The 24,163-nt window shown below is 37.3% G+C and overlaps 5 protein-coding genes across 10 annotated transcripts; all 5 read left to right on the top strand.

Annotated features, from left to right (window-relative positions):
- The first annotated feature begins 69 nt into the window (after window positions 1-69).
- Window positions 70-2,801, top strand: LOC148175346 (uncharacterized). 3 transcript variants are annotated; one of them, XM_088037063.1, is made up of 6 exons: window positions 70-224; window positions 291-776; window positions 825-1,016; window positions 1,064-1,099; window positions 2,104-2,343; window positions 2,420-2,509. In XM_088037063.1, the coding sequence occupies exons 2-5, from the start codon at window positions 338-340 to the stop codon at window positions 2,340-2,342; spliced, it is 906 nt and encodes a 301-aa protein (XP_087893189.1). In that variant the 5' UTR covers window positions 70-224; window positions 291-337; the 3' UTR covers window position 2,343; window positions 2,420-2,509. The 3 variants fall into 3 exon arrangements, with proteins under 3 accessions (XP_087893189.1, XP_087893191.1, XP_087893188.1); XM_088037065.1 differs by lacking the exon at window positions 2,104-2,343 and having other exon boundaries at window positions 2,420-2,801; XM_088037062.1 differs by lacking the exons at window positions 2,104-2,343; window positions 2,420-2,509 and adding an exon at window positions 1,430-1,923.
- A 114-nt stretch (window positions 2,802-2,915) lies between these two features.
- LOC148175345 (uncharacterized) lies at window positions 2,916-4,738 on the top strand. The gene is made up of 4 exons (XM_088037060.1): window positions 2,916-3,123; window positions 3,169-3,649; window positions 3,698-4,141; window positions 4,213-4,738. The coding sequence occupies exons 1-4, from the start codon at window positions 2,992-2,994 to the stop codon at window positions 4,662-4,664; spliced, it is 1,509 nt and encodes a 502-aa protein (XP_087893186.1). The 5' UTR covers window positions 2,916-2,991; the 3' UTR covers window positions 4,665-4,738.
- Window positions 4,739-4,864: 126 nt separating this feature from the next.
- On the top strand, window positions 4,865-6,756 carry LOC148175344 (uncharacterized). The gene is made up of 2 exons (XM_088037059.1): window positions 4,865-5,101; window positions 5,146-6,756. The coding sequence occupies exons 1-2, from the start codon at window positions 4,916-4,918 to the stop codon at window positions 6,604-6,606; spliced, it is 1,647 nt and encodes a 548-aa protein (XP_087893185.1). The 5' UTR covers window positions 4,865-4,915; the 3' UTR covers window positions 6,607-6,756.
- Window positions 6,757-7,831: 1,075 nt separating this feature from the next.
- LOC148175343 (uncharacterized) lies at window positions 7,832-11,737 on the top strand. Its single transcript, XM_088037174.1, has 3 exons — window positions 7,832-8,063; window positions 8,112-8,973; window positions 10,657-11,737. Exons 1-3 carry the CDS (start codon window positions 7,923-7,925, stop codon window positions 11,271-11,273), a joined length of 1,620 nt encoding a protein of 539 aa, XP_087893300.1. The 5' UTR covers window positions 7,832-7,922; the 3' UTR covers window positions 11,274-11,737.
- A 361-nt stretch (window positions 11,738-12,098) lies between these two features.
- per (period circadian regulator) lies at window positions 12,099-21,275 on the top strand. Of its 4 annotated transcripts, none has more exons than XM_088036623.1 (18): window positions 12,099-12,243; window positions 15,897-16,089; window positions 16,136-16,311; window positions 16,362-16,469; window positions 16,650-16,789; window positions 16,840-17,047; window positions 17,093-17,778; window positions 17,830-17,976; window positions 18,104-18,342; window positions 18,391-18,531; window positions 18,581-18,929; window positions 19,026-19,212; window positions 19,260-19,543; window positions 19,589-19,702; window positions 19,989-20,150; window positions 20,196-20,357; window positions 20,809-20,943; window positions 20,999-21,275. In XM_088036623.1, the coding sequence occupies exons 2-18, from the start codon at window positions 15,923-15,925 to the stop codon at window positions 21,074-21,076; spliced, it is 3,483 nt and encodes a 1,160-aa protein (XP_087892749.1). In that variant the 5' UTR covers window positions 12,099-12,243; window positions 15,897-15,922; the 3' UTR covers window positions 21,077-21,275. The 4 variants fall into 4 exon arrangements, with proteins under 4 accessions (XP_087892749.1, XP_087892748.1, XP_087892752.1 ...); XM_088036622.1 differs by having other exon boundaries at window positions 17,830-17,994; XM_088036626.1 differs by lacking the exon at window positions 19,589-19,702.
- Window positions 21,276-24,163: the final 2,888 nt, after the last annotated feature.

The following is a 24,163-nucleotide window of genomic DNA, read 5'->3' as shown; positions in this document are numbered from 1 at the left end:
GACTCCGACGGTAAAAAAATATTATTTAAATCACTAAATCACGTTTTGCATTTCTGCCGAACGACTTCAAGGTGACTTCAAGTTATGCAACCATAAACACATCCGGTCGCCAAAGCTAACTTCATCTCGTACTTGAATTGAACGGTTATAAGCATCATAAGTGAGTGCGTTAAGTCGGTGATTTGTAATTTATTAAAGTGGTTTTAACTGACTTCCCTGTGCTGGTACGTACAATTTCCTACAAAATCGCCTTTTTTGCCTTGACGTAACCGCTGACCTTTTGAACTCAGGTGCGCCTTTGGCCTGAACTCTTAACCGTTTGTTTACGTGGTTCAAAATGGGTTCCAATAAAGACTACTTCGTAAACTGGAAGAATCACATGAATTTCGTTCGGAAAGCCTTCGACGATCTCCTCACCACCAAAGAACTAACCGACGTGACGCTATGTTGTGAAGGTGAAAAGATCCAAGCTCATAAACTTCTTCTCTCGGCCTGCAGTACGTTTTTCCGCGAGGCTCTAAGAGACGTACCCTGTAAACACCCTGTGATCATAATGTATGGAGTTGACCCCACAGTGCTCAGAGATATTCTCCATTTTATTTACAATGGGGAAGTAAGTGTGGACAAGTCAAATTTAGACGCCTTCCTCAAATTGGCGCAATATTTGAAAATCAGTGGGCTCACAGACATCGACACTACTTCCGCACTAGAAGAAGAACTAAACATTGCGAATTGTGAACCAGGACTTAATGAGACTTTCATTGAATCTTCCTCTTGTAAGTGATTTTTTTTTATATTTTTGAGTTTTTATCATTCTGATTTAGGTGATACAAATCGAGGTATAAAAAGAGCCAGGACGGAGGAGAATGAGCCACCGCGGGAGAAATTACAAAGACAGGAGGAAGAGATCATATCAGAAATTAAAACTGAGCCCCCTGAAGTTGTTAGTTTTGATCCTTTAGACGATTCACTTCAAACAGAACAGAAACCGGAAAGTAACAATTATTGTGACAGGGGTAAGCAACAATGGGTCTAAACCGCGTTTATAAACTTGTTGTTGCAGGTGGGACGCAACAGAACGCGGAGGAAGACTTTAAAAGTAAGTTTTTTAAGAATTGCGATTAATTTTGTTTCCACGGTCTTTTTCACGTACAAACAAAATAGACGTTCAAATAGAGATTGACGCTTTTGGTGGAAACGGAAATCGATTGGTTCGGTAATTGAACTCGGCGCATCCACCATTTTTATTATTTTTTTTTAATTCTTATTAAACGGTGTCTTCTCTGCGTGTAATCGTTGCTTTTTGTGCTTTTACACGTCTAAGGGATACCATTATCACCAATTTGATTTAAAGTAAGTGTAAAAAAGTGTCCGGAAATAGTCTTATCTCAGTTTGTGTGTGCAGCAATCTAATAGTTTTGGTTTCAAGTCGAAGTCACACCTTTCTTTGGAATGACGAAGAAAACGAAGAAATCATACCGTAGAAAATCGTTAAGAGGCAGACAATACGTTCGGTCGGCATCCGGAAAATTCTGTTCTCGATGGAAAGAAACCCTTACTCAAAACGACGAAAATGAACGAATTTTAGAGTCCTTAAAACGATGTGGAACACGACTGCAAAGATGCTTTACAATAAATAACCTATTTGATTCAATTAGTTCCGAGATGTTGAATTAAACTCGAGGGATTCCCAGGACAAGAAGAATCTTGAAAAAACGTTATGTGACAAAAGATTAGCGACATGGAGAATTTGCAAATGTACGCGTTCTACGATGAGTTAGAACACCAGTTTTATCGTGTTTCTGTTTTGTTTCTAAATTAGTGGAAAGGAAAGCCAGCAGCAATAAAATCGAAACTCTCCAATACGGTCGTTGTAACTGCATTGTAAATAAAATTGTTTTTATTAAATTTGGTGTTTTTTTTTTGAAAGAGTAAATAATTCGATTTGTAACATCCATTTGCATGCGTTTTAAAAGTTCGAATATCTTCATCGTCACGTAAGACTTGTAAAATGCAACAAGTACGATTTTCCAAACTTCCAATGTTCAATTTACAAGTCTTGCAGATGCGAGTAGCTCGCTTCATTGTTGCGTTATTTTCCAGTTGAGACGGATTACTACGGCCCGACTACGCTAATGGACCCGGACCAAAAAGTAAAGCACAGTAATTTTTCAGAAGACTGCCTGAAATGCAACTTATGTAACAAAATATTCTCGCATCCATACAGTCTACACCATCACAAAGCAGTGCATTCTGGAGGCACGCAATGTCCAATTTGTAACGCTGTGCTTTCTCGAAAGTATAATTTAAAGATGCACATGAAGGCGCGCCACAATCTTTAAGGTGAGGACTCACGAGATGAAGCGTGGTCCTCTTTGAAAAACGGCGGATTTGTACTAAATCGACTGTCTTGTTGCAGATCAAGTCACTTCTACGAAGAACTTGTGGCCTATTGATACCGTCAAGTGTAACATCTGCGACAAGGTATTCTCACATCCTTATAGTTTACAACAGCATAAACCGGTGCATGCAGGGAATACAAGGTGTCCGGTTTGTCATGCTGTACTCTCAAGGAAGTACCACCTGAAATTACACATGAAGGCCAGGCACAATATGAACTGACACAGTGACATTGTTGGGCTTTAAGTAATTTCAAGTTGGACAAAAGTGGGAGGATCGTTTACTCTAATTATTTTCATTTATTTATAGAATTTATACTTGTTTTTCTCTTACGTGTCCCAGTCTAGTTTGTTAAAACCAATTGTTAAATCTTAAATCTATATTTTTATATAGTATTAGTAGCCACCTTTTTCTTGTTTTTTTTTGTATAATAAAAACCATTTGGTACGTCATGTCTTTTCTTGTTCCCCACTTATTGTTTCAGTGCCTTCAAATTCCGAAACGTCAAGCACAAACTTCTGCCACGCCACTGCCTTTGCATTGTTTACCCGACTTTGGATTACGTGGTGCGCCGAAAATGCCACTCTAACAATGGAAAACTTCACAAATCTCTGCCGAATCTGCATTAAAGAAGCCTCTGAAAGTGTGAATCTCTTCCAGGCCAAGATTGAGAACACCGAGACAAGCGTGGTTGAGTTCCTGCGTCAAGTCACAAATTTGGAGGTTATGTTGACGTAAACAAAGTGCCCCCCTAATGGTGTTTTTTAGATTCCCGATCAAGATGGCCTGTCTGACGCTCTTTGTACCGATTGCTTTGATAAGTTGTGCACTGCTTTTGAAGTGATTCAGACGTGTATCTCCTCAGATATTATTTTGAGAAGTAGTTGTGATGAGAGCGAGACTTTTGAGACAAGTTGTGACTCTAAAGATGAAGTTGAGGAAATTGAGGTGAAGAATATTGTGGTCAAGTATGTTTGTGAGATCTGTGATGCGAGTTTTAACAATAAAACCAAGTTTAGTAAGCATAAAAAGACTCATAATGACAATGCTTTTAAGTGTAATGAGTGTTCACAAACGTTTCCAAAGAAATTGCACCTGAATGTACACTTGAGATCTCACATTAAAGATGAGGACAAGAAGTTCAGTTGCAAGATTTGCGGCAAGCAGTTTATGTATGAATATTTGTTGAGACAACACGAGTACAAGCACACCGACGAGAAGCCTTATCCATGCGAGTTTTGTAGCAAAGGTAAAAACTGTCCTAAAAACGACCCCCAACTTAATTATCTTTTTGCAGGGTGCCTTACCGCCGAAAGCCTCAAAAGACACATGAAAATCCACGACAAAAACTACGTGAAAAAGAAACACAGTTGCCAGATCTGCTTCAAAGAATTTGACTATCCCAGTTTCCTAGCAGAGCACATGAAGAACCACACTGGAGAAAAACCACATTTGTGTTCAGTTTGTGGAAAGGGTTTCCGTCAGAGCGGAGCCCTCCACTACCACCAAAGACTCCACACTGGCTACAAACCCTTCGTTTGTAAAATTTGCAACGGAAATTTCATGTCCCAAAGTGTCTTAAAAGTCCACATGAGAAAACACACGAATGAGAGACCGTACGTGTGCCACATCTGCGGCATGGCGTTCCGGCAGTCCACGGATTTGAAGAGTCACCAGAGGACCCACACCGGCGACAAACCGGTGCTCTGCACGATTTGCGGGAAGCGGATGTCCACCACTGGTATACAATTTTACTTTCTTGGCCTAGTAACTAGGTTTTTTAGCTACTTGATACATAAAACACCATTACAGGTCAACTGACGGTCCATATAAGGTCCCACACGGGCGAAAAACCCTTCGTTTGTTCCCGTTGCAACAAAGCCTTCACCACGAAGACGATGTTGGTCAAACACGAAAGAATTCACACAGGGGAACGTCCATACGTCTGCGATATCTGTGGCAGGGCGTTCAATCAAAGCAGCACTCTGAGAACCCACAGGAAAACTCATCAATCCAACAAGAGGCGGAAGAAAGCCGAGAAGAAAGAAATCATCACTGAGGAGATCATTTTGGAGAAGGATTACACCACTGAAAACTGTGTTTTGTACAAAAACGAAATCGTGGAGTTGGGAACGGAGATTGTTGCTGAGGAGTTTATGAGCGATAATGTTCAAGATATAGAAGTTAAGAGCAGCGATGGGAGTGTCAAGACGCAGTTTACTGTTATTCTGCCGGCGCCGATACCGCTGTTACATAATCTGTGATGGTTGGTCAAATGCAATATTATTTTAATAGGTATAAGTGACACAGAATATATTTTAAATATAGCATAAAAGGATATAAAGATCCAATTCATGTTTCCAGAATCCCCGGAATCCCAAAATATCCTTAACAATTCCAGAAATACCACAGAATTGCAAGAACCATGGAGTAACATGAACATTCGATTTCTTGCACGCCACTGGAGAGCCGCACACGCGTGTCACAATCACGTGACCCCGCCCCAGTTTGGATTATGTTGTGCAAACAGGTGTTCCCCCATCTGTCAAGGCACCCAACAACCTCCCAATCCAGAATGAAAATCCGAATGAAACTAAATCTAAACAAAGTGTGCAGATCTTGCCTGAGCGAACGTGGCCATTTACGCGAAATTTTCTCGACGAAACTGCCAAAAATGATGGAAACTTGCGCCGATGTCCAGGTAAACTTACAATAATATGTAGCCCCCTTTAATTCAATTTGTAGGTGTTGGAACAAGACGATTTGCCTTCGAACGTCTGTGTGACTTGTTTTCACTTGATCGCAAAGTTCTACACGTTTAAGAAGAAAATGGAGAGGAGTGAGAGGATCTTGAAGACTTACATTCAACAGAACAAGATGAAGCAGAAGGATATTTTGGATATTGCGGTCAGTGAGGCTCAAATTGAGTCAAATACGGATCTTGAGGTTGTTAGTGATGAGGATATTCCGCTTAGTAAGAGACACGAGAAGTCGCGTTTGACGAGGAGGAGTAAAATGAAGGCGAATAAAATCATTGATGATATCCTCAAAGATGATAAAGATAACAATTCGGAGGTGAGCGAGGACTGTGATAAGGGTGAGAGTAGTTTTGAGGCTTTGGTTGATGGCCTTCCGCCTTTAGTTCCTCTGGAACCGGCGAAGAAGAGCGACAACTCCACAGGGGCTGTCCTAAGAGACTTACCAGAGGAGCCACCACCGCTAGTACCCATAAAACCTATGATTCTCCCTGATAAAGTCTTAACGAACGTCCTCGAGACTCCCATTGAGCTAAATCTGCAATGCACGACATGCAATGAAGAGTTCACATCACTGACAGCTTTAAAAGAACACAAACTGAATAACTGCAAGGAAAACTCGTTGAAATGCAACATCTGCCGGAAGGAGTTCAAAGAACGCAAGCGCTTGATTGGACACTTAAAGGGGCACATGGTGGTTAAAGACTATGGCTGCAAAATTTGCGGAAAGCGTTACCCGAATCCTAGTACTTTCCGCGTGCATATGAGAACTCATACTGGGGAAAGACCCTTCAAATGCCAGATTTGTAACAAGGGCTTCGTGCGATGGGCCGGAGTCGTCGGCCACATGAAGACCCACCAGTCTCACAAACCCTACAAGTGCGACACGTGTGGAAAAGGCTTTAAGATTTCTTCAAACTTGGAACGCCACAAGGTCCTACATTCCGAGAGTTTGCCCTACTGCTGCAACTACTGTGGGAAAACCTTCAGCCAGTCTGATAATCTGCAGCTTCATATCCGGACCTACCACACCAACGAACGTCCCTATTTATGTAACGAGTGCGGGAAGGGCTTCGTTAGCTCGACAAGGCTAAACAGACACATGTGGGTGCACACAGGGTACAAACCTTACCGTTGTAAATCTTGCCCTAAAGCTTACTCAAACTCCAACGATTTGAAAAACCATGAGAGAAACCACTTGGGGAACGTCACAGATGAAGATAAACCATACGCGTGTAAAGTTTGCGAGATGAGGTTTTACCACCCTTGCAGATTAAGTAAACATATGAAAACGCATGAAAGACCATACTCGTGTTCCATTTGCTTCAAGAGTTTTAGCACTAGTGCGCTTTTGAATAAACATTTGACCGGGAAGAAGAGTATACACTACGTGCAAGTTGAGGAGGTGCAACCTGATCCTGGGGTTAATCAAATTTTTTTAGAATATTAAGAATAATCGAGGCTCTAATTATAAATTTTAACAGTCGCTGTGAATGTAGAGATTTTGTATGTTTTTAAATGCCTAAGAGAGTAGAGATGTGCCATTAGTGGGCAATGTAAGAAATAAAAAGTTCCAATTATCTGTTACAAATAAATCGGTTTTTTAAGAAAGGTCTGTTTTTGCATTTCGTTTTTTTGGTGATTTGTCAAGTCTCAAGAATCTCAAAAAAACTTATCTGTTACAAATAAATCGGTTTTTTAAGAAAGGCCTGTTTTTGCATTTCGTTTTTTTGGTGATTTGTCAAGTCTCAAGAATCTCAAAAAAACTTGAAATCCAAAGATTTGATTTGGTATTACCCAATCACTATTTTTTAGTCGATTTTATGCAGCAAAGTAGGCAATTTTGTTATAAGTAATGAAAAGTGCTCGTTGACATGGAAACACTTTTGCTGCCTAGGCAGAAAAAGTACTTTGTGTGACGGGTCCTATTTGCGACTTACATTTTGCACTTGCACGATCTTAACTTTGCAACGCTTTGAACCCAATATTTTTCACAGTAAATGTCATCAATGACAACTATATGCCATCCATGTTTGTAATTCAATTTGCGTTCACTCTTGCATTGTCGGTCGTGGAACTAAATCTAACGTTTGGAGAAAAAGTAGTATTTGTTATTTGGCCGAAAAGTGGCTTTACTGTCTCGCAATTTTTCATACGCTTCGCCTTGCTACTACAATTTTATTGCTCGACAAAAAGTACCACTTTTCTGCCGTGTAACAAAATCTACTATTATTGTGTGACTTTCAAAGACGGTGTTATGTAAAGTTGTTTTTTTAACACGTCATGTGGAATTTCTTGAAAAACTTGCAGTAATCTAAAGTCTAAATACTCAGCAAATGTTATATCAAAATTTCTAGTCACAGCTCTTCCGATGCTAACATTTTGATGCAGATTTCTGCTATTTTCTTGCAATTCAGCCGTTGAATCTTGATAAATGTAGATTTCGAGCTCTTCTTTGCGAATTCAAGCCAGAAAACGGCGAAAATCAGGAGAACTAACTCGTGTTTTTGCTAAAGAAAAACGGAATGAATGCAGAAATCCCCTAGGGACAGTCTAAAGTAAATGAGGAGAAAATTTAATGATAACCAGAAGAAGTGAGAAGCGATTAGAGGTGTTCTTGTGAAATGTCTATTTCAAATTTGTATTTACCGCTCTTGCGACCCGTTCGCCATCTCTGCAGTGCTCCCGACATGTCAGCGGTGTTAATGTCAAAGCTTCCAAAGCGTTTCCCCTTTAATTAATTCGTTTTATTTAACCTATTCAAAAATGTTGGAAGAAAACCCCTCGAATATATGTCGTATATGTCTTACAGAAACAGGAGAATTTCAGTCAATATTTATATCCGACGAGGAAACCCGCCTTTCCATGCATCTTTCAGAAATGGTGATGGCTTTTGCTTCTGTGCAGGTAAATAGTAAACTTCACAACAATAAACATACAGCACTCGTCTTGTAGATAACCCTGGGCGACGGTTTACCCGAAACAATCTGCAGTACGTGTGCCACCACCACTGTCAAGTTTTATTTATTTAAACAAAAATGTGAAGAGTCAGAAAAAGTTCTCAGGAGCAAACTGGGGCAAAGCCCCCATCGTGAGCACGTATCCCTTGAAGAAAAACCGCCCGTAGACAATAAAGACAACGTCGACGTGTATGACATTGTGATAAAACCGGAGATAAACTCTGGAGATTCAGAACTTCAAAATGAAATAAGTGATGAGTTTGACAGTTTTAATGTGCAGGATAAAAGTGACAGTGAAGACGAATCTCTGGAGATCTCCGCGAGTGAGAAGGAACTTTCGTGTCCACATTGTTTAAAAGTGTTCACTAAAGAAAACGCTTTGAATCATCATATTAAAACACACGCAATCAAAGCATATTCATGTACTATTTGTGCTAAGTCGTTTTCCCGTAATGATTTGTTGTTGAGGCATAAAATAGCGCACGCGATGAAGATGGCTGATCAGGCTTTTGATCTTGTGGATTCAAGTGATGAGTTGGAGCAGGAAGAAGTTGTGATTAAGACAGAAAATGCCTTGTATTCCTGTGGGGATTGTAACATGTTGTTTGGGAAGAAGGAGCAGCTTGATTCCCATATACATGACCATGGGAAGAATAAAGATAGTATAGTTTGTACAGTTTGTGGGAAGAAATTCAGTAAGCAAGCGCATTTGAATAGGCATATGAAAATTCATTCCCAGAATAAACCATATATTTGTACTACTTGTAACAAAGGATTTGTTAGATCTGAGCAGCTGAATAATCATATGAACATACATTCAGGCATCAAACCGCATATTTGTGCTATTTGTTTAAAAGGTATGTTGATCTCATTTTTTATGAGAAATTATTAAAGAAGTCTTAAGATTAAGATGGAGTAATTTGTGAGGTTTTTTGTTGTAGTTTTCAAATTCCTTGAGAGTTTAGCGTTAAGAGTTTGAAGCACTAGAAGAGAAATTTCAAGAATTCTCGAAATTCAAGTTTTAAATATTTTTAATTTATAATTTCTGGGATTATTAGGAATTTTGTTTACAAATTTTAACATCTGTTCAATAGTTATGTTGTTTAAAAAAATTCGAAATTCTTTTTGAAAGACTTAAATTCAAAAAATCTATTCAAAAATTATTTTTTCCAAACGTCATAAAAAGTCACTATTTTTTAGTCGTTTTTAGACAGTAAAGTAGGCAATTTTGTTATAAATAATGAAAAGCGCTCGTTGACATGGAAACACTTTTGCTGCCTAGGCAGAAAAAGTACTTTTTGTGACGAGTCCTATTTGAGACTTACATTTTGCACTTGCATGATCTTAACTTTGCAACTCTTTGAAACCAATATTTTTTACAGTAAATGTCATCAATGACAACTACATGCATAGCATCTATGTTTTTAGTTCAATTTGCGTTCACTCATTGTCGGACGTGGAACTGAATTTAACGTTTGGAGAAAAAGTAGTATTTGTTATTTGGCCGAAAAGTGGCTTTGCTGTCTCGCAATTTTGCATACGGTTCGCCTCGCTACTGCAATTTAATTGCTCGACAAAAAGTACCACTTTTCTGCCGTATAACAAAATCTACTATTATCCAACACATGCATATAAAACTATTATAATTGCAGTCACTTTAAACAAGTAAAGTGATCAATAACTTACTAGTAAGTCAGAAAAATTACTCACTCTCAAATTAATTGAAGCCTTTGGCGTAATAACAATTATTAACATTTTATCAAAATAAAATTTGAAATGGTGAATGTGGAGAATTTTCATGAACGGCAATGGGTCGATTCCGTCCTTTGTCAACCACGCCAAAGCTTTTTTAAATGGAATGAGTTTTTGGAGTTAATTTAGAAATTGACATTATTCTCACTCCTAGAAAATATTTGTAGATGTATTGGATAAAATTTTATATAGAACTCATGTGTTATGGTTATAAGTCACTTAAGACAATTAGTCACTCGCTTCTACGTCGCTCGAAACTAAACTTTTTCTTGCGTGACATATTAGCTACATAACACACTAGTCTTATAAATAACTATTGTTGGTTCTAGATTCGTAGAAATTCTTGAATTTTTGAAAAAACATTTTTATTGAAGGAGGTTTTGATAATTTTATTTTTGTTTTTAGAAATTCCACAGCTTGTATAAATTGAGAATTTTAATTTTATAAATGTTGAATATCCTGAAGACTGCAGAAATCTTGGAAATGAAAGATGGGGGGCTAAAACTATTTAGAAATTTTTTCAACTTTACAGGTTTTAGGACAGAAAAATTTGCTATATCAGACAATTTTAACTTTTAATCGACTTTGAGAACTTAATGTTTCTTATTGTCAGAAATCTAAATGCTATGAAATCACGTAAATAGTAGCAATTACTAACCCCCTTAGCTTTACGTAAATAAACGCGAAACTGAAACCCGATAACAGATAATAGAAATAACGACTTCAAGTTTATTTTTAACCCTCTTCTACCCCCTGTCATTATTTGATCGTCTTCGTATATTTTCCAGGCTTCAACCAAATCTCGAATTTAAAAGATCACATGCGCACCCACAACGGCGAGAAACCCTTCTTGTGTTCAACCTGCGGCAAAGGCTTCAACCAACTGGGAAATCTCCGCCAACACACCATCCGACACAGCGGTATCAAAGCCCACCTCTGCAGCACTTGTGGAAACGGCTTCGCGAGCAAAGGAGAACTCTCAGCACACCTTCGAAAACACACAGGCGCCCGTCCCTTCGTCTGCCCCGTTTGCAACCACGGCTTCACCACCTCAAGTTCTCTAACGAAACACAAACGAATCCACTCAGGAGAAAAACCCTACGAATGCGACGTGTGTAAAATGAAATTCTCGCGGTCGGGGATTTTAGCGAGGCATAAACGAACGCACACAGGTGAAAAGCCGTACGTCTGTAAATTCTGCGGGAAGGCGTTTTCACAGTCGAATGATCTCACGTCGCATTTGAGGATCCATACGGGGGAGAAGCCGTATATTTGTGATGAGTGTGGACAGGCGTTTAGACAGAGTTCCGCGTTGAAGACACATAAAAAGACGCATGTTGATAAGAATTCGGTGGTGGATATCAAACCGCCCATTGGGACTCTTCAGGCTCCGTTTTTGATGTAGTTTAGATGTTTCTACGATTTTATTTATTGCGAATTTATGGAATTTTACGTTAGTTGTAAGGTTGACACCAATGATGTATGTATAGTAAGCACAGTTGACGTACACCTAGTAAACATTTTATGGCTTAAGTCAAACCACCCTTAGAAATAAAACTGGGTGTTGTAAACTGCAGCTAATCAGCTAATTTTGGGCATCATTTCGATAAACTTCTCTCAATCAACTTATTATAAGTTTAGATAACGACAGTTCCGAATCAGATGATAGTTGGATTTAAATTTCAAAATGGTCAAGTGTGTATTTGTAAATATATGCTTGTTTATTATATTCGATTCAATTTTCTTTTAAATACGACCCTGTTTAGGTACCGACCGATCCCAGCCATAAAATTCATAATGTGGCCATAAAATTTACTAGGTGTATGTCATCTGAGTTTAGAGTACTGTTATTTGTTTTAAGCATATTGCTCAAAATAAAAGTCACAAAGCAGTTTTTAGTTTTATTTTTACTGGAAGCAAGAAGACGTGAATTCAGTGCCGTCAAATCCATTTGTCTTTTAGATCAAGCGAAAGGGTAGCTAAAGAATCTAATAAATCTAAAGTACTTCAGAAATTCATAGCGAATTTTTGATTATTGATTGTCAAATTTTGGAGCCAATTACTTCCGCTCCGCAACTGTTGAATTATCCTCAAAGAACGATGAAGCGTGCCCCAGCAAGACAGCTCACGTTGTCAGCAGCGTGAGTAACTCGTCGCCGGTTGCGTGCTCTCTTGGGATATTATTTTCTTCTTTGTCTCTCATACTCTTTTTGAATGTCAGTCTCGTTCTGCTCTGTTCTGTTGCGCCAGTAAAGTTTCAACCAAGCTCGCGGTGATATGAAATAATTTCACGCAACGCAACGCGGTTCTCAGTGAAAGTTCAGATTTGTGAATTTTTTCAGATATGATTCGAATTTTGGTACTCACAAATTGTCGTAAGTATTTAAAAAGTCTAATACTAGGATGCGCATTTACCCAATTTTCATAAAGTCCGCACATGATATTTTGGTTTTTAGAGCGATTTTTTTATTTTTACGTGGTCAAGAAGATTCAACAATATTTTAGAAAAATTTTTTTTTACTGCGTGCCTTCAAAAATTACCGAAATTATCGGTTAAGCTCGCTTTTTTTTATTGAATCATTCTAAATATCTACGGCGGGAACTTTAAACAAGAAAAATATCTCCTTCATTCTAATTTCATTCCAATTTTCGCCTTTGTTTTCAAATAAATCATATAAAAATTAGCAACACTCGTTCCAATTCAGTTAACAATGAGCGGTTACGTAAATAAATCTTTGCTCTATTCAGCACCATTTTATTTGTTGCACGTTTAGTACAACGTGAATAAAAACCAGCCGATGGAAGCTTACAAAGTTTGACAACTTTATTTTTGCCGTGTGTGGGTGCTTTACATTGGTTACTCTACCACGTGTAAAATAATTACCCCATTTTTAATTACCCCGATTTGCGCAGTATAATTCCGCACAAAAACGTGATCAGGGATTAAAAGCAATGAGTTTGACCGTGCATTCTGTAAAAATATGAACTGTGTTAAGGTGATCTTCTATGGATCTGGCTTAAGAATGGGAGAAAGGTAATCCCGGTCAGGTCTTGAACGTACTATAAATATTTCTTTCGATGTTTAATGAAAGGTATAAAAGAAATTTTTTTCTTGAAATCTGTCATCGAAAGGCGATGATAAAGTAGATTCGAGTCACATAACATCTTTGCAAGTGGCAGTAACAGAAGTGTCTGATCGAAGCTGACTGCAGCACGTTGTTCAACATGCGATTTCTCTGTTACGACATGTAGTTTTGCATTGCCGTGAATTATGGTTTGAGTTGATCGATGGTATTAATTTTACCGATTTGATTGGAAAAAAGCACTTCTTGGATCAAAGTGATGGTTGAGTTTCACGTAATTAACAAAATGTTGGGCAAAAGAGGAATAACCATTAGACGAGTTCTGTTTTTGATTTTGAAAAAAAGTGAATCTCAAAATTGTAGACATCGAAAATTAAGGTAATTCAAAATTCTTAATTTTATTTATTGACTTTCTCAAACATTATCAAAAATTATCAAAAATACAATTTATTTCCAAACACCAAATTTCGTCAAAAAATGCAACATGTAGCATTTTAGCATTTTTTTACGAAATTTGGTGTTTGGGAATAAATTGTATTTTTAATAATTTTTGTCATCACCAAGAATTGATCCAATAAAATTCTTTGCTTAAACAAGTAATTCCAAAATTTGGCTATTCAGTCATGTTAAAAAATCCGGAATCTTACTGTTTTGAATTTGGCAAAATTCCGAAATTTCAATCGTTTCTAATTCCGTTTTTGTTGACACAGGAAAACTTCAAATACAGTTTTGGATTCTATGAGCAAATCTGCATAAAATAATAAGTATTCTTACTTAATGTTTGCTCTAAAAATAAACCAATTATTGACCGAAATAGATTATGTTACATCAATCGAAAGAGATCGATTTAGAACCTTAAAATAACAATGTTACCAACATTTTTTTTATTCATCCATTATAAAGCGTTCAGTAGGACATTACATAACAGTTGTCTCATTTTGGTCTTCCCAACTAAACTGTCTGTTATGTAAAAGATTTACTGCAATTTTAGACGGTCATGTAATATTTTAATTACATGAATGTAAACCAAATTAGAACAATTTAAAAAAATGCCGATTGCTCGTGACAAGGTCGTATTGATTATTTTATAAATACAAATTAAAACTGAATTGTCACCAACACGTCTAACCCCGTAACTCGGCTAGTGACTAAAATTAAAAGATTTCTAGAACAAGACTCTCAACTTTAATTGGCTCCATTGAAAGTCCGTTTATAGAGTCTGTATGTAATTGCCCAGAAGTTTATAAATAACGACTTAGGTGAAATTGTATGCCTTTATTGTATTCCAGTTTATTCTTGCCTTCACGTTCACATAACCGTGCAAGGAAAACACGGTTATCTAAATCGATAAATAACTTTAGAACGTAATTTGATTTTGTCTTAACATTTATAGGATACATTTATCTCCAAATAATGAGAGGAAGTAATGAGAATTTTCGATTCTGAATTAGACTGAAAGGCATACCTGCAACAGATGCACCCGGTTTGTATTTGAAAATCACGTGCCTTGTTTAAGAGGAGTTATCACGTGTTGCAAAGTGAACTTTTGTTGAAATTGCGGCCTTCAACTCGAGAGTTTTTGCGATAAAATTAGCATTCATTTCTTGTATTGCGCGACTTTCTATTCAAGTCGGTGCCAGTTATTATAAATATGTAAATATCGCTGGTGAGACAATTTCTGCATTTAACATAAAGATGTTGTCTTATAATCAGTTAATTTTTTTCCTCCGCCAAACTTACTGATTGGAATTTTCACTGAGCAATGCACCACCTTTCTCTCTCGTTTCACAAAATGTACTGATTGATAATGATAACTCACCAAAAGTACAGTTTTTACCCAGAAAGTTTCTTCTTATGTAAGATCAATGGACATAAGAGAAGTGTCCTTGATCTTAGTTTCAGAACTCGTAACATAATGTGAAGTATCCCCTAATCGATACAAGGAACAAAATTCGTCGTATCACATTTCGTCTTTGATTTGAAGGGCAAAATCGCCCTGTTTCTGGGTGTTTGATGCGAAGGAAAAAAAGGCGAATAGCGGAAAATTTTAGACAAATAAATTATGAAAATGTAGAATTGAGAGGAGCCTTTAATTTTTTTATATGTTGGTATAACTGCTGTCTATCAATTCTGACATTTCGTAACTGTCAATTTTAAATATCATTTAATTTTAGCCTCAAATTAGCAAATAGACAGGTTGAAATGACATGTGCAGTCTACTAACATACATATCCAACGATTTTTATTACCTGTTATTGAATGAAAAGTCCAAGAATTGAGTATTGACCTTTAAATTATGCACATGTGGGAATGGAATTGTATGAAAATTTAATTGAGATCATGTTAATAAACACATTAATTAATTAATTTAGAAAATAAGTTTCAGTGCTTTATCCTTGCTCAAACAGGATGTATGTTGAAATAGAAATTATTGATACTTAAATAAGACGAGAAAAATTGGATTGCGAATGGCAATGCTTTGCATAAAAATTTGCTCTGGTGGGTAGTGCATTGTTGTACAAGTTGGCAATGTTGGCTACACTTTTCCGATTGAAAGCCGTCAAATACAGATTAAGTATTTGGAAATTAAAGAATGACAAACATAAATTTTTAGCGTACTGTTTTCTAAATCTCTTATGAGTTTTGAGTTTTATTTATTAGATTTCGTTCACTATTATCTTCATAAAACCAATTTTATAACAATCACAAAAATGGTGGAGGCGCCGGACCAATTTCTGACTATTACAGATTTCAATTTTACTTTGTAATGACGTGTTGTAACTAGTTACAATCAAACCCAATCCAATTCCTTCGCGCCTAATTAATTACTGTAATTATGACCACCTGCAAAGAGAAATAATTACAATACACGATTAATTACGCCAACCAGTTTTTTTCTCCATTTCAATTAACAACATTTGTCACTTGACTTTCTTCCATTTCAGACTCTTAAAAATTAATTAAGAAAATTATGGAATCTGAATCAGGCACCACAAACACAAAGATTTCAGATTCTGGTTACTCAAACAGCTGCAGCAACAGTAATTCCCAAAGAAGCGCAAGTTCCAAGTCAAGACATAGCGGAAGTAATTCCAGTAGAAGTAGTGGATATTGCGGCACTGCTAACCCTGATGAAAGGTATTAACGATATACGATAGGCCATGGAATTAAACACAATTTTTAGTGGTGAAATCGGGTTCCAACCCCCGAAACGTAACAAGGAACACAAGAAAAAGAAACTCAAATCGACAAACAGTGGTGGAAACGCTGCGAATGTTTCGTCAGTAAGTGTAACTACACCATCAGACAACAGATCGATTTGTTTTACTTTACAAGAAGACAACAGCGAGCAAACTATGGGTAAGTTTGTTTTCTTGGAAACAACTTTTTTGCTACCTACACGTTTGAAGGTGTGGAGGTACTGCCAGTAGCTGTTGCTGATACAGCGACGCCAGTTGCCGATGTCATCGAGAACAATGATTCTGCGGTTAATTTGTCACCTGTGGTACCAACAACAGGTAATTGATGTTATTTTTTACTAAAACCGAATTATTTTGTGCCACTAATACATGTCATGTACTAATATTCCTCATTTTTTGAGTACGTATTAATATGAAACAATTCGGGTGTGTGCTTTGTGCTTTGTTCATGATTTAGGTGTAAACACGTTTTCTGTGGTATGTTTTTCTTGTATTTAGAGGAGACATCGGCTCCTTATAAAGAGCCGTGGACTAATCAACCGTGCCAACAAAAAGAAAGTGAAAGTCCTTTGGAAATTATGAGTATGTCGATGGAAACGAATGGGGAGAAAAATAAATTAACGGTGGGCCAATCAGAGGTGAAATAAAAAAAATATTTCGACAAATTTCATATTTTATTTTCTTCCAGGACGGTTTTTGTTGCGTAATCTCAATGTACGACGGAGTTGTATTATATACAACTCCTAGTTTAACCTCAGTATTGGGTTTCCCGAAGGACATGTGGTTAGGTAGATCCTTCATTGATTTCGTCCATCCCAAGGACAGGGAAACATTTTCTAGTCAAGTTACTACAGGTATTGCCTTACCATTAGTGGATTCTCAAGGCAAATACAAAGGTAGTTCATCCCCCTTTTCCCCAACCATCTAACCGTAACTTCCAGATATAAAAAACTGCCTCCACGTCTGTTTACGAAAATACCGAGGCCTCAAATCCTCAGGCTTTGGCGTCGTGGAGAAAGCCGTCTCGTACCAAGCATTCCAACTGACTGTAACTTTCCGACATTTAAACGACACTCCGGACTCCAAGAAGTTTCTTGACACCAACGGCGGCATGTTTTTGGTGGTGGTAGCAAACCCAATCTACTCTTCCTATAAAATCCCTGAAGAAAGAGTCAAGTTTGGGAAATTCGGAATGCGCCACACCGCCGCTTGTATTTTCAGCCACGTCGACCCGGATGTCGTCAGCAACTTTGGGTTCTTACCCCAAGACATGCTAGGGAAATCAATCTTTGATTTCTACCACCCTGAAGACTTGTCATTTATTAAGGAAGTTTACGAGTCGGTGATGACAATGTGCCAAATTGCCGGGTCGGTCTTCCGGAGCAAACCTTACAGATTCGCGGTACAAAACGGAGGTTTTGTCATGATAGAGACGGAGTGGTCGAGTTTCGTCAATCCGTGGTCGCGAAGACTTGAGTTCGTCATAGGACTCCATAGAGTCTTACAGGGCCCCAAAAATCCCGACATCTTCGACCAGAACCGAGAGGACGAAAAGAAGTACATTCCTGAAGAGGTCATGAAGGAAAGTAAAATGATACAAGGCGAAATCCTTCTTCTATTGAACAAGGTGAGAAGTGCGGCCTTGGGGTACAACAACATAACCTTTGACCTTTCGCAGGAGTTATCAAAGCCGTCTGAGGCAGCCAAACATGAAGTCTCGCGGAGATGCAAAGACCTTGCGAACTTCATGGAATCTCTCATGGACGAAGTTAGCAAATCCAACTTGCAATTAGACTTACCTCAAGATACCGATCCTACCATATCGGTAAGTCTAAGACGAAGGGTAAGTGTCTTTGTTTGTTTCGCCTACACGGGGATGGTGACTAACACTAGGTGATGGTGTCTTGTTCATCGTCTTCATCGTCATGTTCTACAATGTGATCGTTTTTCAGGAAAGAGGCTCGGTGATGCTCGGGGAGATCTCCCCCCATCACGATTACTACGATAGTAAGTCGTCTTCGGAAACCCCCCCAAGCTACAACCAACTGAACTACAATGAGAACATCCAACGCTTCTTCCACAGCAAACCAAAGACCACCGATTCTGATGAGAGTAGCGAAAGACCAAGCGCTTCGAACGACACCGAGCCCGAAGGAAAAATTTCGTCGGTGCAAGACTGTCCTAACACTCAGTACGCCTCTCATCGCTCCCACGACTTGTTTTAACATAAGATTTTCAGGAAGTGCCTCTCTCCGGTGGAAAACAGCGGCGCTTCCGGAAGTGGCAGCGCGGGGAATCTAAGCTCCGGCACTACAAGTGGGACAAACACGTCGAATGACTCATACAAACCTCTACATCTCACGGAAGCTGTTTTATATAAGTAAGAGTGACTTGAAGGTTAGCATGTTTTGTTATGTAACTCATTGCAGGCATAATGAAGACATGGAAAAGATTATGATTAACAGACACCGAAAGCAGCGTTCAGTGACGAGGGATCGCGAGAGCAAGAAATCGTTTCATAAGATGGAAAAAGTGATTGGCGATAAGAATAACGCCGAGAAGAGTGAAGGAATGATTCAAGGTCATGGGATTAAGAGGAGCGTCTCTCATTCTTGGGAGGGTGAAAGTCATAAAATTTCCAAACATAAACATCCAACTGGTCGTTCGAACAACAATGGGAATCATGAGCAGGCGAGCCAAATGCGGATGAAGCCTCTGCAGACTCAACAAGTGACCAGCCACAATGAGAGTAACAATGAGACGGCGTATCAGCAAGGGGTTAGTTGACTTTTATTTTACAAAATTACGAGTATTCTTCTTAATTTCTTATCGAATTCCTTCACATGTAAAATCTGACAATATTTTGACTTTCAGCTGAATGACGTGAATCTGTGGCCCCCATTCTCCGTGACTGTCACCCCCATGAGTAACACTCAACCCATAAACGTTACGTCCACACAGAACTCTCTGGGAGGCCTAGCAACAGGAATGTTCCCAGTTTATTACATCCCAGCTCAACAAAGAAACTTCGATGGTAATCTTAACGACTCCAGATACCAAGGTATTTCTTTAGATACAATTATTCTTTTCTAACTTGCTAAATTTCAGTTCAATACATGCCTGGAATGATCTACAACTACAACTCTATCTTTCCCGCTCCTCCCATCCTCTGTTCCCCTCTTCCAGTCCTGTCAATCCCAGTGGGGTCTGTGGGGCAAAATAAACCCTCCAATCCTCAAATTAACACCGACGTAACCTCGGAACTGAAACCTAGTCCTCACAGCGTCGGGTCTGTGCCCCAGTTCCAGAGGCCGGCGTCACAAGCCACGTCTGTGAAAGCAGAGCCGGGGAGCGCTTTGGGTTCTATAGCATCAGCTAGTGTTGCCAATAAGGTAGGGCAGAAATGCTTGGGCTTTGGTATGGAATGCTTGTTCCAGGCAATGTCGGAGTGCTCTCGCAAGGATTTAACGCTTCAGTCAGTTTGCTCGCCTGGCTCTCCTTTGGTTAGTCCTCCAGATGGGGAAACCAACATGGATAGCTACCATTCTAAGGTTAACATTCATTCTCTTTCAATTGCATGTTACAATCATGTGTAGATTCATTGTAATTTTGGCTAAATTTAACCTTCATCTGTGTTAATAAAAAACGGTTTTTGGAAGTTGCATCATATTAATACTTTTCTGTTGTAACCAATGGCGGTTTGAGGTAATCACTCGACCATTCACGTGAGTATGCATAAAATACAATTTTAAATAAAATTAGCTCCATTCTTGAAACCATACCAATCTTAAAAACGCGTTCATTTTCTAATCCTGAAGACTTTTTTACCGTTTTCAGATACACAGCATAAACGAACGCACCCTCTATCGTCAGGATAACATTATTGATGATGAAAGCTGTTTTTCATCATCGTACTCTTCATTTATGAAAACTGATTATGGATCTGGCTCGAACGATGATACAAATATTCCTGAGATTAATTCTAGGCGACCAGATGAGGTAAGCGAAGTTGTGTTCGGGTTTGGGGTAAAAAGTTGTTTTAAGGTATGCGAGGATCTTAAGCATTTTCCTGTAAGAAAGAGGGACCCGCCTTGGTTGGAAGCTGTTTCTATAACGCCGGATATCATTTATAAATATCAGATGACAGTTAAAGGGTTAGAAGATATTCTTGAGGCGGATCTTCATGCTTTGCAGAAAATTGATCAGGTACGGGAAAACTGAAATGACTGGTATTAAATAGTTCAGGGCTGCCAATATTGAAAGTCGTCACTCGAAAGATATCTGCCCAAAAATCAAAAGTTTTCTTTATTTATTATTAAAATTCGTAGTTTTAAATTTTGAATTTCTAAAGGACCATAATTTAAAAACCAATAATTGTAAAAATATTAAAAAGTTCCTAGTTACAGTACCAACCCCTAGAGTAAAATTGACCCCAAATCCATTTGATTAGAACCATCAACATTAAAAAAATTCCGCTACAAATATGTCCGAGAATTTTCGCTGTTACGTGTTGTGATAGAAATCTGCCCCTCGCTATAACTTAAATTTACGTGATAATGAAACGGATATACAATTCTCTTTGAACACATAACAGCAAACATAAAATTTAGATATTAACTCCCCCAATGATGTAGAGCTATAAAAATTGTGATTCCAGCCGATGCTAGTGAACGACCAATTAAACCAGCTTTATATCGAAATGGAATTAGAGGGATTATCGACGAAATTAACGTTGGAGGAAGGAATTACATCAAGCAGCAGTGGGGATGAAATTAGTACCAACTCATCAAAAGTAAATTTCTACAATCATCGTTCTGTTCGCTCACTGATTTACAATAAAATTGCAGCCTAAGAAAAAAAGAAAATCCCAAATGATGATGATGTTTTATGAAGACAATGCGCCATTACCTTCTCCGAACAAGTGAAGTATTCCTACAAAGAAATGTTACTATTTTTATAAAAAGTTACCAAGTATGTGCATTTGTACTGTTTTTTATTCTTGTATTTTATAAAATTTGCAGATTTTGATGTGTGTGATATACAACCGATTTTATTTTTTTGACTTATATGAAATAGTTATATGTTGTAACAGTGTCGAGAATAAATATTTACAATATTTTTTTAGTTTTAGGGGTAAAAAATTATTTTGCATAACCCTTTAGAATCCACTCTTCCTAATTGCGATAAAATTGATTAAAAAGCTCCACGTAACGAATCTCCTAAAGCTCTTAAGACTTTAATCCAGTATTAAGTCTAATTTCGCCGTAATTTCCCTCCAGAGAATTCAAGTTTTTCTCCGTAAACATGACTTTTGATTTCCCACACTGTAATTTGAGACTTTATGAAAGGTGCATTCTAGGATGTCGCCGTAATGTGAGAAGCAATAGCGAAAGAAGACGAAGATCCGAAGCGTTGAAAAGGTTTATTTTGAATAGAAATGGTGTTCAATTGACTTGATTTCAATTGCAAATTCAGCGACATTTTAAACAGTTCTCTCTATTTGAGATGGCTTGCTTGCAGGGATTTTCACCAACAGTCTTTTATGTTATTGCTCCATGTTAGACCTCAAAACTTCATTAATTTGTCTTCAAGTCTTTCGAAATTTTACAATTAGTTCAGCCGATGATTACAACTGACTTAATGAGCAGAACGGTCGTTCAATTAAATTGCTATAATGTTGAGTTAATTGAGTGCGACGGAGATTTACACGCGAAGGAAATATTGTGTTTAAGACTCAAGTTCTTTACGAATGGAAATGGTGGATGCGCCGGAAATTTGCTTTTTTCAATTTTTTTTGTCTGTTCTTCTTTTGATGCAGTTGTTGCTTTTATTGGATCATTCACATAACACTACAGACATTTTTTTCTGTTCTCTGTTCGGTTTGATGCAACATTTTCAATTTTTTGTTTTTGATAAAACAAATTTTCACCACTTTCTATCTATTAAATTTTGAAACTACCACAGTTTTTACTCTACATCAGCAAAATTTGGAGGTTTTACTACCTCCAACTTGTTTATAAACTGCGCCGAATTATAAGAATTTTAGAAATTTTTATTTGGGAACGAATCTAAATTTCTACCACTTTTAGTTGAATTTTAAAACTTATCTCTAAATTTGTTTAATTTGCAAAATCTTCTACTTTTACCTTGGTATCAACTGTGCTAAATTCTAAAATTTTGTAGCATGAAACATAATTTTCAGAAGTTTTTATTTGTAACAAAATTTTCTATTACATTTTTTTTAAGGAGCGCTACCATTTTAATTATGTTTATTAATCTAATCAATCAAGGACTACATAACTCTTAAAACATTTCGTCCAGTTGTAATTACAATTTTAATTAGTCTCATTTAAATTAGAACAAAGTCATCTATAAGTTGTCTTCAATTAAAACACCTCTACAATTATTACCAAACCAAATTACACTCAGAAATATCACATAACAACGAGGAAGATTTGCTCAACGATTTGACTCAGTCCTCAGTGAGATTCAACTCACCTTAATCGGTAAAAAACTCCACAATCACAATTACTATTTCTTTTCTAAACTTCACCCACTGCTGGTTGAATTCAGACTAATGAAAATTCCTCCCTAAAACTTACATGTTTCCATTTCTGCGCTGGTTTACCACCTGATGTAACCCCTCGTTTTTATAAAGCACTGTTTTTTGTCGCATAGATGAAGGTTAGTTATCCTTTATGCATAGGCGGGTAACGGTTTTCACGCCAAATTTTCATTTATTTTTAATTCAAAAACGAAAGCTTTTTGGATTTTTTTATTTAGAAAAGTTGTTGCATATGGTGAATTCTATTACCAGTTTAATTTTACGCACTCATTTCCATAACACCCTGTATTATGCGATTAGTAAAAAACTTGACAGTCAATGTTGGTAGAACTGACATTTAGTTTCCCTCTAGGACACAGGAAGCAAAAATAATAAGAAAAAAAGGAGAAAATGAAATAGATAATATGACAAAATAAAGAACGTCTAAGAATAAAGGAAATTTCAATAGAAAAATTAATAGTGACTTTGGAAAATAATGAGATTATGTACTAAGATTTAAAGCAAACTACAAAATTCTTGAATTTGTTATTTATTCAAGGTTATTGAATAATACGTTCGTTCAAGGCAATAGGACGCCACCGGATAATTTTTTGTTCGCTCAAGAAAAAGGTGGTGATAAGCAATTTAATAATTACCTATTAATCTCTTTATTGAAATCAGTTGTGTTTCGACTTTTCGAGAAGAGAGTCGTTTTGATTGAGTGTGTGCTGTTCCGAGAAAAATGTTTGCAAGGTAGGTGGTAAAAATTCGTTACTTTGGTAATTTTAGTGCTACTGCTGTGAAATTGTACATTGACTCTGGCAAATTGCAACATTGTAGATCGAAAGACACAAATTTTAGAAATTTTTATTTTCACGGTGAACCCGAAATGTGAGAACTTCTCTCTTAAAATTCGTAATTTTGGTAATTTTAGTGTTACAGCTATGAAATTTAGAGAAAATACTCAGTCGTTTATTAACTCTGCCTAATTGCAACATTGTAGATCGAAAGACACAAATTTTAGAAATTTTTATTTTTAAGGTGAACCCGAAATATGAGAAATCCTACCTTAAAATTCGCAATTTTGGTAATTTTAGTGCTACAGCTATGAAATTTAGGGAAAATACTATTTTTCAGTCGTTTATTAACTCTGCCAAATTGCAACATTGTAGATCGAAAGACACAAATTTTAGAAATTTTTATTTTTAAAGTGAACCCGAAATATGAGAAATCCTCTCTTAAAATTCGCAATTTTGGTAATTTTAGTGCTACAGCTATGAAATTTAAGGAAAATACTATTTTTTAATCGTTTATTAACTCTGCCAAATTGCAACATTGTAGCTCGAAAAACACAGGTTTTAGAAATTTTTATTTTCAAGGTGAACCCAAAATATAAGAAATTCTCCCTTAAAATTCGCAATTTTGGTAATTTTACTGCTACAGCTATGAAATTTAAGGAAATTACTAG

The sequence above is a fragment of the Gnatocerus cornutus genome, chromosome 5 (genome assembly GCF_029298725.1).
Source record: "Gnatocerus cornutus isolate USDA-ARS CGAHR chromosome 5, icGnaCorn1.1, whole genome shotgun sequence".
In the NCBI taxonomy this organism is placed as follows: Eukaryota; Metazoa; Arthropoda; class Insecta; order Coleoptera; family Tenebrionidae; genus Gnatocerus; species Gnatocerus cornutus.
The sequence above is the reverse complement of the archived record's forward strand: the minus strand, read 5'-3'. Positions and strand labels throughout refer to the sequence as shown.

Bases quoted from the DNA above. Each gene is read 5' to 3' on its own strand.
- LOC148175346 (XM_088037062.1), top strand. From the start codon at position 338: ATGGGTTCCAATAAAGACTACTTCGTAAACTGGAAGAATCACATGAAT. The intron at 777-824 runs GTAAGTGATTTT...ATTCTGATTTAG, and splicing joins TTTCATTGAATCTTCCTCTT to GTGATACAAATCGAGGTATA. The intron at 1,017-1,063 runs GTAAGCAACAAT...TTGTTGTTGCAG, and splicing joins TAACAATTATTGTGACAGGG to GTGGGACGCAACAGAACGCG.
- LOC148175345 (XM_088037060.1), top strand. From the start codon at position 2,992: ATGGAAAACTTCACAAATCTCTGCCGAATCTGCATTAAAGAAGCCTCT. The intron at 3,124-3,168 runs GTTATGTTGACG...GGTGTTTTTTAG, and splicing joins GTCAAGTCACAAATTTGGAG to ATTCCCGATCAAGATGGCCT. The intron at 3,650-3,697 runs GTAAAAACTGTC...ATCTTTTTGCAG, and splicing joins ATGCGAGTTTTGTAGCAAAG to GGTGCCTTACCGCCGAAAGC.
- LOC148175344 (XM_088037059.1), top strand. From the start codon at position 4,916: ATGTTGTGCAAACAGGTGTTCCCCCATCTGTCAAGGCACCCAACAACC. The intron at 5,102-5,145 runs GTAAACTTACAA...TTCAATTTGTAG, and splicing joins AAACTTGCGCCGATGTCCAG to GTGTTGGAACAAGACGATTT.
- LOC148175343 (XM_088037174.1), top strand. From the start codon at position 7,923: ATGTTGGAAGAAAACCCCTCGAATATATGTCGTATATGTCTTACAGAA. The intron at 8,064-8,111 runs GTAAATAGTAAA...CTCGTCTTGTAG, and splicing joins TGGCTTTTGCTTCTGTGCAG to ATAACCCTGGGCGACGGTTT. The intron at 8,974-10,656 runs GTATGTTGATCT...TATATTTTCCAG, and splicing joins TTGTGCTATTTGTTTAAAAG to GCTTCAACCAAATCTCGAAT.
- per (XM_088036622.1), top strand. From the start codon at position 15,923: ATGGAATCTGAATCAGGCACCACAAACACAAAGATTTCAGATTCTGGT. The intron at 19,703-19,988 runs GTTAACATTCAT...TACCGTTTTCAG, and splicing joins TGGATAGCTACCATTCTAAG to ATACACAGCATAAACGAACG. The intron at 20,151-20,195 runs GTAAGCGAAGTT...AGTTGTTTTAAG, and splicing joins ATTCTAGGCGACCAGATGAG to GTATGCGAGGATCTTAAGCA.